The sequence below is a fragment of the Trachurus trachurus genome, assembly GCF_905171665.1.
Source record: "Trachurus trachurus genome assembly, chromosome: 9".
NCBI classification, from domain to species: domain Eukaryota; kingdom Metazoa; phylum Chordata; class Actinopteri; order Carangiformes; family Carangidae; genus Trachurus; species Trachurus trachurus.
Genome location: NC_139895.1, coordinates 12,257,515 through 12,271,961, shown reverse-complemented (window position 1 = coordinate 12,271,961; position 14,447 = coordinate 12,257,515). Strand labels below are relative to the sequence as shown.

Genomic DNA, 14,447 nt, shown 5'->3' with positions numbered 1-14,447 from the left:
AAGTGTATCAGCGAAGTAGAGAGGTTATAAAGGGCAAAATGTCCTCATGTAACACAATAACCAATCAGATTTCAGAGATGCAGATTTCTGACACCAGAATATGATATTTACATGAAGAAGCCATAGACACGATGTTGCCTGTATTATTATCCTTCTGTCCATCTACAGACAAGAGAGATCTGCTGAGTTTCCTTTTACAGTCAACTGCACAATTTGTTTGTTACAAATTAGTTTAACTGTACAACAGTCAAAGGAAGAAACGCTAGTAGCAGTAATTCAAGAGAACTACAGAATAAATGAATTAAAGGGCAATGCCATGGTAGTTATGGCTACAGTAGCGACATCATCACTCATGTCCCATTTTATGAAACCTGGGAGAGCCAATCAAATGTTCTTCCGCTCTGAAAATCTGCTCTGCGATCAGAGGCCAGAGGCAGCCAATGACAAATCATCTCCTGTATCTGGAGTCTGTCTCCGTGTCCCGAAGACATGGAGGGATTTGTCTCCATCTTCTCCTTTATGCTGCGATGACACGTTGTCATTTCAGGCAAGCAGGTGGCCCTTTGTCTATGATGATCTATTGATTTTCTTCTCGCCTCCTCTGGCTTGATTTCTCATTCTCCTACTTGTCGCAGTTGTTCACCCCTCTTCGCTGCCTGGAGAGAGAGAGAGAGGACGGGAGGACGAGCAGCTGCAGCCAGCGAAGAAGTTAAGAAAAAATAAATGACGCTTCAAATAAAGAAAGGTGGACGACACTTTTGAATCGGTGATGCTCGGTTGCTGAAAAGAGAGCGTTGGAAAAATCCTTTTTCCTCCCCTTCCAGTTGCTGGGTCTTCCTTGTGAAGGATCTACTGAGGATATATCAAAGTATCCAAAGAGACAAAGCTGCTGGAGGGGCACATAGGACTTATCTAATGACTTCACTCAAACATAAAGCCCACGGCTTTACTGAAACATTGGTAGGAACAACTCCTCCCAAAATATTGGCAGGGATATGCAAACCTACAACCTTGCAGTCAGACAGATCCACTCTGAGCCTTCCCCTAAAGAGCTTTTGCAGCAATTTAGATTCTTTGTGAAGACATTTGCACATCCAAATACCTTAGATGCAGGTACATCTAACCAGCACTCTGCTCTTGCTCAGCATCACAGTTCATAGATCATCCTAATGTTTTAATGTCTCTAGGTCTTTGTCAGAGCAGAACATACATTTCTTCAGACCTTATATACTTCTGACCTAGAGATCTAAAATGTGAGGACAATGATTAAATTATGATGTTGTGTTGTTATGTATGTTGTTAGCATGCACATAGGCAGTTTAAGCACTGGTATTGAGCCTTGGGCATTGAGGGGGAAGTTATAGTTTTTAAACACAGGTCTTATTGGAAAAGCATGATTTGAATTTTGATTCTGCCGTATCTAAAAAAAAAAAGTGGATGCAAAAAACGTAACGAAAGTGGACGAACAGCAAAGTCCTCCACTGTCTGAATGGAAAATCAACAACCTTTCTATCCATTTTAAGGCCACTACCTCCTTAGACTAAACCACAGCTCAACGCAGATGGAAACAGGTAATGTTAGAATAAAAATCAATCAAATGGATGTCTACAATAGAGCTATCCCTCAAAAAGCAAAGCAAACCATCCTCATTATTATGATTACACTCTCCATGTTCATATAATAGTGAGACTGAGACAGGTCAGAGCTCTTACCTGGAGGCCCGTGGAGTTTGGCTTTCTTCACTGGAAGACAAAAAAGAAAAACACACAGATTAGTCACAACATTAGAAATAATGACTTGAATGAATCACTTCTGTACTCACAGTAGCTATAATGACTTTATTTCTCTTGCATGCCATTTCTGAATTCTTCTTATTTTATGCAGTTTCAATGTTGTTTGTGTAATCTTTATTTTTGAGGGGTAAGATGGTTTTATGAATCTTCCATGTTTTCCTTAACACAGCCGTCTTTTTCTCCGCTGTTATCTTGCAGCAGTGTTTATCTTCTCTGCTTGCTCACTGAACTAAGCAGAGATTATGCAGGCACATGGGAGGACATGGGAGACACACAAAATTGAAAATGTTTATGAGAAATGCACGCAGCATGATTTTACCATACGCATGAAATGATATAAAAAGGAGGCAGAAAATTCGCACCTATAGCTTAAAATCGGCTTGATATCTCCACCATACAGTACTGTAGCTCCATTCAAAGACCATAATAACACTAAAAAGATGGAGATTATATGTCATTAATATCAACACTGAAGACTTTCTACAGTCCGATGATTGTGTCCATTGATAAAGAACTAAGAAAACATGCGTAAAAATGTAAAATGAATACGTAACAAAAAAGGCACTCAAGGGGTGTAGACCTCACCTACACAACATGCACCAAACTTCAGAAGTAAAAAAAAAAAAAGAAATTTAAATGTATTCCCTTTTCCATGCCCCATCAAACTGACAAATAAGTGGATGTAACCTCCTTAGCACAGACAACAAAGTTTCTTCAAACCAAATCTTTAATGCTCAATGAATCCATCAGCAAAAACTGCCAAAAGTTTTGATTAATGAAGCTTTTAGCCTAGTGAACAATAACTCTTAATGCAGAGGCCTCAGATGGGAATAGAGCTCGGCATGTTCAACCGCAAAGGAAAAAAAAAGAAAAAAAGGGGGGGGGGAAAGGATTTTAATAAGAGGCTGGAGCTTTTATGTTTCTTGTCAGTCAAAGTTGTGAATAAGCTCCTTATTAAAACATAAAACCATGAATCTGTCTGGTGTAGGTAGGCTATTCTAAATGAATCAACAAGGAAATGGATTATGAATAAACAATGGATAAAGTCTACTACTTAATACATCAAATATTAACTCAACCCACTCTAACAATCGAACAATTCTTGGGTACGATACATTAGTGACGGGAAACAGTGGTTAATGGTTTATTGTGGGTGGACAGAGGCATTTGTTGTTGTAGCCTACGGCAGAAAGTCGACAAGAAATATTTCTGTAACAGACACAACCACTTTATTGCTGTATTTATGGTTAATCAAACCAATTTACCTTTAAAAAACACACACTGACAACTTTCATGAGAGAGAATTACAACTCTACATTGCGTTAGCTTAATTATTAGCTTAACCTTAGCCTCTTTTTTAACACATTGATCTTAAAGTGTTTGTTCTCCTACTGTGACCAGGCAAAGAATATAGTTGACTCCTCATCAGCTGTTTTAAATGAATCTTTAGCGGAAATTTCTAGACTTAAGATAAGCTAACTGCCAACTACCTAGTGACAAACGTTAGCAACCGCAAAAGAGAGACGATGGAACAAACAGGAAGCACCCAAAAAATATATTTCTGAGTTATGGACTTTAATGATATCGCAGTGAGCTGAAATTATGTGCCATAAATAATTCAAACATGGCTGGAAAATAACAAATTTTGTTTGTTTGTTTGTAGCATAAATGGAGATGTCTTCCATAATGTTCTGATATTAGCAACTAATTCTGTTAATCAATTCATATCTTATTTACAAAGGCTACTGTATGTGCTCTGTTATAATGCACTTTGTTTTCTGGCGTGACCACAAAAAAAGTTTTTTGGGCCGCTGTTATAAATAGTAGGCTACCAACTTGCAATTTAACATGACATAACATGATGATGGGGCCCTAGGAAAAAAATCACCACATTATTGTGTTTATATGCCTAAATAATGGAGTCTTTGATAAATATTAAAAACAGCAGCCGCGAGATCTGCAGCCAGCATCCAATGTCCTGAAATGCCAGAGTCTTAAAATGCCAATATGTGCAGGGCTTCAGGCTAAAAAAGGCACCGGTATTGATCCACAATACAATTAACTACCCAGGAAATGTGTTGTAGTCATTGTACCGTGCAGCAGTATAAAGGTTCATTCCCTATCAAGGTAATTAAGTTGTTTAAATTGAGTTTAAATGCATATTCACATCCTGGGAGCTCAATACGTCCATTCAATCACATCCCCAAAAGGGTTGAGATGTGATAAGAGACTCGGACACAGAGAAGAATACGCGGCGAGACAGAGAGATCGTTAATGGGTCATTTGTCTTAGGCTGTCAGCACAGCTTGCCTTGTGTGTCACTCGTGCCAGCTTGGCGGAGGCTCACAGGAAGCCCAGCGGCCTCGTTGGTCCGGGGCCAACCGCGCTCTGACAATATACCTGTGTGAATGGCCTGACGCTGTGAAAGAGACTCACAGTGTTGTCTCACAGGTTTCTTTTCTAACTTTTGAGCTGCGCTCTCCAAAACCAGAACCTCAATCACAGTCTGGTTTCATTGCCAGGTAGATTTTGACATTTAAGGAATGTGTTTTGGTGATTGGTGTAAAGCAGTAAACCTGGATAAATTGAATAGAAAATGCAATACAATACAGATGTGCAGATGATGATGAAGCTGTGCCGGGTGGCCTTTTGAGTTGCCCATTGATTCATTCAATGGAAAGGTGAAATAATAAGCAACAGTGAGTATTATTTACTTAATCACCACCCTTATCTAAACAAAAAACAACATTTTTAGTCATTTATGTGACTACTTTTTAATATAAAATATGGGAACATGAGTGAGATTTTCTTATAACAGAACCTGGAAATGCTGGTTTCATCCCTTTCATGTTGTTTGTTCATCCCAAAAATCAACACGTTACAGCCTCTGTCTGTGCAGAAAAAGTCGGGACTCTATTACAGTATGAGGTGTTTTTTTAAGACCTTTATGACACTAGCTCAAAGGAGTGGAATTTCGTTTGTGGTGCCTGAAATATTTGGAGAGAAGTGAACATTTCTTCCAAGAAACACTGTATCAGCTATTTTGGACAATGGGCAGACCCTTATAGTGTCTTTAAAACAATGATAAAGAAAGTCATTAAGATGCTGCTGGCACGACCTTACTTAAAACCCGCAATGTAATGTAAACAAAGATGTTGCTTTTGGCTTTTCTTTCATTTTGGGCACCAAATGTCAAACTGAATTAATCTCACTAGCACTGAGGAAGTAGCAGAAGTCTCAGTGAGAGAAATGAGTGTCTCCATTTAGCGGAGACATGCTAAGTGAATATGCTGCATTAATGTCTGATGGGTCCCCAGGTAGAAGTTATGTAAAGACACGGATCTGTTTGAGGTTGCACAGTGTTTTGCTACGAGCTGCACTCCCAGGCAAAATGACAAGTTTAGTTTACATATGTGTGTGTTTCATCGATCCCTGGGCGGCAATTAATTGTTTTTGGTTAAATAGAGAATAGGGTCAGAATTTGAGCAGCACCAGTGAAGCGGGCGGGGGATGGGGATGGGGAGGGGGATGTGCTGTCTGGCTTTTATTTATGTTGAGATGTTTTACAAGCATCTCAGGAGGGTTTTTAATCACATGTGGCATGAACATCTTTTATAATCTATTAGTTTGCAAAAAAGAAAAAGAGCCACTCACACACTGCTCCTGTCACGGAGGAATCTAAACCTTTCATCCAAATATAATTTCATTCTCTACAAATAAAGAAAAGAAATGGTTTCTGACAGCTCATATGTCTACTCCACCCAGGAGACACCTGTCCACATTGATTCATCATCGTGCTGCTGTAACGCTGGAAAATGGACAGCTCGGGAGAAATGGATCGAAAGTTGATGCAACTGAACGTCGCCGTCTTGTTAAACTTGTCAAAACCTGGCACCTACTGTACATTACCCATTATAGGTGATGGGAATAACGGCTTTATAAAATAACTGCATTACTAACGGCACTACTATTTTCAGTGTAGTAAACAAAAAAGTTACTGTTTCCCCGTTGTAACACTGTTACCGTTACTAACAATTAAACGCGCCATTACTCAACTAAAGAAGTACTGTCACAAAACAATAAAACACATGTTTAGGTGTAGTACGGGGTACATACACATTTTTTTTTCAGTCGATCAACTGATCAACTATCAACTAGACGGAAAGAAGCCATTCATCTGGAAAAAGCGACACAGTAGTTACTCTTCTGATAATTAGTTACAAGTTACTTTCCCCAAAAAGTCATTGAGTTAGTAACTGAATTACTACATTATAAAAGTAACTATACATAATCACTTTTTAAAGGTACAAGTATAGTGGCCAACACTGCCCATAATACAACTCAACCGCCACTTCTATACAGTTCTCCTTTAACTTCACTTCACTGTCGTCTATTGGTATCATCAGCATGAATTAATGAATTAACAAAGCAAAACATAAAAAAAAAAAAAACCATGAATGATCTAGTTTTCCACTGAGCCAAGTCACGTGTCAAAACACAGCCCATCAAATCAAGCATGAAATAAAAATGGCGGTGTATCGTGACGTGCAGTCGTTAGCTGGAGAGACTAACGCAGAGGTCAGTGTCACATCGCCCTGGAGCACGGAGGAGGACGAGCCTGATCTGAGGTTGTATATCAGGCCAGATATCAGGCACGTGTCCAGCGCAGTGATTGTATGAGGGGGATGCGTGCCTCTGGTGACCGAGCGTTCGGCTGGTGGGATAATCCCCCCGAGCTAATGCCTTAAGCAGGGCTGAAACCTACCGGACCCTGCTGCATTGTGCTGTGGACCAATAACAAAGAGAGATGGCCGAGTGCGGTAAAGTGAAGGTTTCTCTCCTGTGACGAGCAGTTGAAGTTGAATGCAACTAACTTTTTTTTTTCTTTTTCTCTAGTCATGGGGCATTTAAAGGTGCTTAGTAAAAGGATCCAGTGGAAATCTGTGGTGGATATTTTGGGGGCGAAACAGCTGACTGATGCTCATATGATGAGTCATGGATTAGATTAAACCTGCTGCACTGTTTGAGGAATATTATGTCATGGCTCAAATCTGTGATGTCTGTGTGCGCTGCAGATCGTCCACCAACAATCAGATGAAAACATGAACGCCAGTCGCCCTCACACACGCACAGTTTCAGGAAAGAGGGAAGGCTTTTCTCCTCGGTTAAAAAAATAACTATTTTTAAAGGAACAATCTTTGTGTTTACAATATTCAGCATATCAGACCAGTGTATCCATCACATTTCTGCAAAGTAGGAGTGTGTTACGTGACTCTACTTGCTATAAATACTATCATTTTCTATTTGTCAATGTATCCGGCAGCTTTAAAGGGATAGTTCAACATTTTGGCCCATTGCCATTATCCCTATAGTCTTAGCAGTAGGTTCGTTACCTTTAATTGTCGGTGCAAGCTATTTTAGAACGGCGGAGCAGAGCCACGAGCTGCTCAGAGCTACGCTACGGAGGCTAATGGGATTTCTTGGTTTCCCTCATCAAACTCAACAAATACACAATCCAACAACTCCAAAACGCTCTGGTGGACAAGTTGTGACCTGCACATTCAGCACGCTATGAGATAATAACAGAACGTTATGAGACCGAGTTGTTTTAGAGGTAAATACAGAGACTGCTTGCTGAAAAACTGCCCCCGATGGGAACGCGCATCAGCGGTTTTGCATGAATTTCTCCATCCTGCATATGTCCATTGTGATGTCCATCCACATGGTCACTGTTGGGCTCTCCTGTGAAAGCCATTTTCTCCTAAGGGCCTTTTTGCCTGCCACTAACAAAATAATTAACATGTTTGTCTCTCTTTGGTCTTCTCATCTTCAAAAAAACACACATACAGGACTCATTCAATCTGTAGATCACATCAATAGTGAACGCACATCTCAGCCACCCATGCCAACGTCCTACGCAGAGTTAGCAGCCATCAGTATAGACTCTAATTCCAGCCTGACTTTGAAGAAATGATGACAGTTGACGACGCTACAAAGCCGCAGTGATTATATGTCATTCCCACTGTACACCAATGACATTCTTGTCTTCATTAGATTTGAAGCTTTGACTTTGTTCACTTAATGGCTCCTCTGGTGGCTCTGGTTTGATCCCTTTGAAGTGACATGTGGAAGTGCAGCTTTGAAGCTCAGGAGTGGAAATAACCTGTTGCCGTTGAATTAAAGACGTTTTTTTTTTTTCTTCTTTCTTTTTTTCTTTCCTCCAGCCTCTGAAGAGAAGAGGCGACACAGCAGCAGGTTCAGCAGGAGTCTGAACCTCACTTAAAACAGGCCACATACAGCGAACAGTCCTGGCAGGGGTGTCTGACTTTTGCGCTCAGTATGTCTGGGTATTTCAGTCGCCTTTCTTCTTCTTCTGGACGGTTATTGACGATTGGATCTTTGTGTAAATGGCTATTGAACAAGACGTAGTTCATAACAGGAGCAAGACAAAAGCCAAAGCCACTTCTTTGTTCCTTATAGTCATTTATTGAGACTTTTTGCAAGACAACTGAGCACACAGGTTGACAGAAATACACTCGCCGGCCATTTTTATATAGATACTCCCTCTCCAACTGCTTGTTGTTGGGGCGTTTTTGACTTGGATATGACCGTGTGAGAGACACTCAGTAAAGATCATCTCAGTTGAGAGTTGACCTGGTGGTCAACTGCGTTAGGGGCTGACCACGCCCATATGGGATGAGCTCTTACCACACGACGACCCCAAGATAGAACACCCTGACTGCTTTGTTGATGCAAATATCGAAGACGTTTCTGGCTCAGCCCTAAATAACCTCACTGATGAGGTCAGGTCAGTGAAAAAAACCAGACTGATCCTGCCAGATCCAGACCACTGACCCACGACATGAAGAGTTCAGGCTGCTTCCTTCTGGATGCAGATTTCTGCTGCTAACAGACTAACAGGACTAAACAGACTGAAAGATTCATTTGTCCCTGCAGCAGTTAGATTTCTTAAAAGGACCTGTTTGTTGTCTTGTCATACATGTTTGTTTCTATGTTTTTACTACTGGCTGTGAAACTAATTGTCCCTAGGGGATAATAAAGGTTCTTGAACTTAAACTAGTACTAGAACTAGGCTGGTCACATGCCAGAGAGACAATGCATTGTAAGGTATGACGACATCGACTGCGGCTCAAAGCGAGCATCAGAAGAGGGAAGATTTAAGTGGTAGTATTTTCAGAAACTGTTGATCTACTGGGATTTTTCAGTAGACACAACCATGTTTACCATTTAACAGAGTGGTCTGGGGGAAAAAAAAAGAGAGGAAATATCCAGTGAGCAGCAATTTTCTGCACCAAAATGCCTTGTTGATGGCAGAGGTCAAGGCAGAATGGCCACAGTGGTTCTGGCTGATAGAAACAACAGGCAACAGTAACTCACTCGTTACAACTGACCGAGGTCTGCACTCTGCAGAGCAGCTTCTCTGACCGCACAACACGTCAAACCTTAAAGCAGATGGGCTACGGCAGCAGTAGACCACACCGGGTCCACTCCTGTCAGCTAACTGCAGGAAACTGAGGCTACAATTCACACTGACACCAAACTTAGACAATAGAGGATTAGAAAAACACAGTCTGGTCTCAACATGAAAACATGGACGTGGTGGAACAGGATCCTCGTTGCTCCAATGTGCTGCAAACAAACTCCACTGACCAACTGTGGTCCAACGCCTCAGCAACAAAATAGTAGATAACAACAGGGCTGCCCCCGACCAAAGATTTTGTTGGTCGACCAGTAGTCGTCACTTATGGCGATTAGTCGACTAATCGACCCCCCACCTTGAGGGAAAAAAAAAAATTTAATAAAAAAAAAAAAAAAAATTTTAAATAATTTTTTTTTTTTTTTTTTTTTTGCCCGCGGTCAGGTTGAGAATTAATTAATTAATGCTCGTGACTCCGGCCGTGTTGGGTCCGATATTCAACAACAAGCCGGTCGGTTTCACCGTTATTGCCGGCAGAATGCCCGTTTATCACCAATAAACACAGTAGATGAGGAGGGTAGAAAGTTACTGAGCTCAGGCTGTGACGGGGGTGCGGGGGTCCGCGGCGTGGAGCGGTGCGGGCATAGACATGTGTCTATGTGGGGGTCTCTGACTGCAGCGGGGACTATCATCGATCCGCTCCGTGACACTGAGACTGACCGCCGGTGAGCGCTGTGGGACGGGACCGGGGCTCAGACAGCACCCGCTAATGGTGACAGCGGTGAGAGAGACTGTCGTGCCTTGTAAAAAAAAAAAAAAAGTGTCACGTCACGACTTCCTGTATCTGGCCCTTCAAAATAAAAGCCCCATAACCTTTCCTATACGGTTCAGTCATTGATGTTGGCTTAATTTTGACAAGACACGGCTCCAAATGTTTTTTTTTTTTTCCTGCGACCAATCGACCAATGAAATTCTGGTCGGCTAATGATTTTTTGGTCGACCAGTGCTTGGTCGACTATTTGGGGGCAGCCCTACAGACAACCATCCACTACAGTACGTCCAGCTACTGTCGCCCGGACAAAGTTGCAGAGTGCATGGAAAACCGTTCATTCCTGTTGACATGAAACATCTTAATCAGTACAGACAGACAGACAGACAGACAGCCTACTCCCTCAGCACACAGAACTTTATATCCGTCTATTCTCTCTCATCCCTCACCTGCTGCTCATCTTCCTTCATAACATAGCTTTTATTGTGTCTTGTGTAACCATATTTTTTTTCTTATGTGACATGTTACGGCTCCCTATCCGGGCAAGAATTGATTTTTAAATTATTTTAACTGTCTATGAAGCAATAAATGGTTCCGCTCCAAATTACATCACAGCGCTTCTCGATCCTTCTACTCTGTCAAGATGTCTCAGGGTCGTCTCCAGTCGGTGAATAAGGATTCAGTTATCACACCCCCAAAAAGTGGAATTCCCTCCCTCACAATATTAGAAGCGCCCCAAACGTCAGTACTTTCAAAGGCATTACGTTTTGCACTCTCTTACCCATATAGGCCAGTTTCCAGTCTGTTTATATCTGTGCATTACACTACTCTGTTTATTTATATTTTTATATTCTTGTATTCTGCTTTGGTTATTTTTTTGTATTTATGTTGTGAAGCACGTTGGTTGTCTCACAGGAACTGTGCTACGTAAATAAAGCATCTTCTTCTTTTTTTCTTAGCGTATTTGATTTCCTGCAGACAAATTCTGCCTTTTGCAAACAGTGAAGTATTTTCTTATTTTCTATTCTTTTTTCTATCTGTGTGATGCAATATGGACCAATTGCATCTCGCAATGCAATATGGACCAAGAGACCTCTACGCCACAAATAATCAAGGCAGTGCTGAAGGCAAGGGGGATCCAAGTTATGCACATTATTTTCTTCGCCTGCATTAATTCACATCAAAACTATGCAGAATTAACCGTAAGCGGCTCCTTCCTGCAGCCTCTTCGTCTAGATTTATCCTTGTAAAGTAAAACATAACTCATCAAACACCAGATTAATCTCATTTCCCTGCTCGTTCATTTCTCTCAGGTCCTTTTACACCTAAAAAACAAAATAAATGTGTCCAGCAGCAGCTCTGGCAATCAGACCCGACACCCTCCGCCGGCAGACAGCCGTAGAGCAGTGTCATTACAAGGGGGCCAGACGGTGGGTCTATTTTTAGCTCTGGTCCTTCGACTCGCGATGGGTTTGAGTGTGTGGAGGTTGGCAACCTGGTGGCCATGTCATTAACACCCTCTTGCTTCCATTAAATGACAGCCCCTGCAGACCCCACCAAGCCAACCTCATAAATATAACTATTATGGATCTACCCCGTGCATTCATGTGTGTGTGTGTGTGTGTGTGTGTGTGTGTGTGTGTGTGTGTGTGTGTGTGTGTGTGTGTGTGTGTGTGTGTGTGTGTGTGTGTGTGTGTGTGTGTGTGTGTGGGTCACAGTGCACTGTTCCCTCTCTGAATTTATCAGTCACAGTTCACAAAAACTCACAGAGCTACAGTACAGAAGAAGAGAGGTGTTGGACTCATCGAGAGACGGTGAATGAGAAAGTGACGCTGATTTAAACTCGTCACAGAAACGTTGGCATCAATTCATACAAGTACGCAACTAAATATGTGACAGTCCAGACAGGCACGACTGTTATAAAAGCAGCATGTATGGGTGGATGTGGGAAGTAATGTAAAGAAAATCCATTATTAAGATCCTACTGTATGTATATTAGTCAGGCACTACTGAGTGAAGTGAAGTCAGACTTGTTTTCATCATAAATGCAACAAAATCTACATATTTTTGCCAAATAAATATATTTTTCCACAGAGATCAGACCCCCATTATTTTCCTTATTATTTGTCAGTTTAAAAGATTAAACACTGTATTTCATCACTTTTTCTCACTGTTTTTTTTAACATTTACCAAATCCAGTGGATTATATTTGCAGTATCACACACCTTGCTTCTGTTATATGCTCACTGTATAGAATATATTATCAGTCCAGCCCAGACAGTAACACTTTTTTTTTTATTCCTCAGGCACTGAGCTGCAGCACATTTGGTTTAAAATAAAATAATGAATACGACATTAAAGTGCCAAGACTCTGCTTTAATTTAAGCAGGGTTACATCAATTTAGAGAGAACTACTGTGTGGGAGATACAGCCTTTTCTTTCTTAAACAAGAGTGCCCAAATTACAAGGGTTCAAAAGTAATTGGAGGCTCGGCTGCTTGAGTGTGTGTTTCTTGGGGAAACTGCAGTGCAACTTCACAACAGCCTTAGTTTGTGCAGAAGAAGAGCTCAGAGATGATTGAGAGCTGCCATTTAGACTGCGGGTGGAGGACACGTCCGTCACTGTGAGGGGTAAACATCTGACTGTGCAGGAGCAGGAAGAAGCAATGGTCCATCAGAGAGATATCAATCAACAGCTGGGTGGTTTTTCTTTTGTTGTTAAAGGTCCAGTGTGTAATAATTGTCAAGGTTTATTGGCAAAATCTGAATATACTACCCATGAATATATTTCTATCAGTGTATAATCGCTATAAAATAAACTTTGTTTGGTTTTCGTACTTTTATAATTATTCTTTTATAGCAAGGGTCTTGCTGTAGAGAGCGTCGCCATCTTGCGCCGCCATGTTTGTACGGCAGCCCGAACAGAAAAATCCAGCCGAGAGCGCGTTTCACTAGTTTCGCTTTCATAAATAAACCAACGAAGGAGTACGAAATGGCAAACATATCGTAAAATGGTTTAGATCTTCACCTCATGCTCCTTTTGGCCTCGGAGGCCACCATCACTTTGCCGACAGGAGGAGTGAGTGCAAGTGAGCGAGTGAGTGCTGCAAACTAGAATCTGAACGCTACAGTAGATATCACTGTATTCCCCCCCATTTTACACACTGGACCTTTAAGAAACACGGACAGAGCCTCTAACATCAGCTACAGGTTTCTGAGGAGCAGTTACTGTATGAAGCTCGGAGCGGGCTGCTGCACCACCGCCATGTTGGAGAATAGGTGTAAAACATGAAATCTAGCAGAGCAACATACAACATTCACCTCACCGGGTCAGGTCAGTTTCCTGCTTTCAAACAGACACGGCTGAATCCCACTTAATGAAGACCAGACAGATGATACAGCATCTGATGGTCTAAAGGTCAAAGACTTCAGGGATTTATGTGCTGAATAAAATATACAGCATATCTCACATTAAGACTTGTCACTTTATCCTGTATTGATGCAACCCTCTTTAAATCAAAGCCGAGACTCGTCACTTTCATGTAGAATCTATTGATCCAGTTCAAACTGAATGTGCTGAGATTTAGAGCCTGAAGAATAAGACACGTGTAACTTTTCAAACATTTATGATCCAGACTGAAAACTGCAAAATCTTAAATCAAATCTGAATTATGTGTCATCACAGTTAATATCATATACTATAATAATACTGAGTAGTTATTGTGTTTGTGGTTTGCTGCGGACAGAGGACACACCACTGATTCGCTTCATTGATTCATTTCTTGAAGCATTAATCCATTCACGATTATTAGGTTAAGTTGCGTAATATGAGTTTGATGACTTAACTGAATATTGGTCTGTGTGTGTGTGTGTGTGTGTGTGTGTGTGTGTGTGTGTGTGTGTGTGTGTGTGTGTGTGTGTGTGTGTGTGTGTGTGTGTGTGTGTGTGTGTGTGTGTGTGTGTGTGTGTGAGATACAGTAGCACTTACACCTCACAGCACACTGCATAATCACAAATTAACAGAGACTTCTCTCCCTGCTGTGTCCCCACTTCACCACGGTAATGAGCCAATTAGAGACACCTCAAGAAGTCCAGGAGTGATCAGCTAGGAGGGGGTCCAGGGGCGAGGGGACGAGGGGGGGGGGGGTCTCAGATATGATGACATTAACACACACACACACATCATTCCCTACTGTACGTCCAAACCTAAACCTGCATCACTCTGTGCTCATTCTTTATAAGCGATTACAATACAACCAACACAAACACAAATATCATTAATATCATGCGTTATTGATTGATTGTTAATAATAGTATTATTATTATAAGTTATAGTTAAGATTAGTGTCAACCAAAATGTAGGACAAACAGAGCAGATAGAGAAATATAAAATATGATATATGGAGTACTTCCCTACATCAGTCGTCACCTACATCATTATCACATTC

The 14,447-nt window shown here is 41.3% G+C and overlaps 1 protein-coding gene across 1 annotated transcript in view; it reads right to left on the bottom strand.

Annotated features, from left to right (window-relative positions):
- LOC310992017 (protein unc-13 homolog B-like) overlaps positions 1-14,447 on the bottom strand; it is a gene marked incomplete at its 3' end in the record, with an annotated part of 189,869 nt that overhangs the window by 169,069 nt on the left and 6,353 nt on the right. Inside the window, exon 2 of the mRNA XM_083979974.1 lies at positions 1,713-1,742. Within this exon, the coding sequence (XP_083836100.1) occupies positions 1,713-1,742 (30 nt within the window). The remainder of the gene's footprint in view (positions 1-1,712; positions 1,743-14,447) is intronic.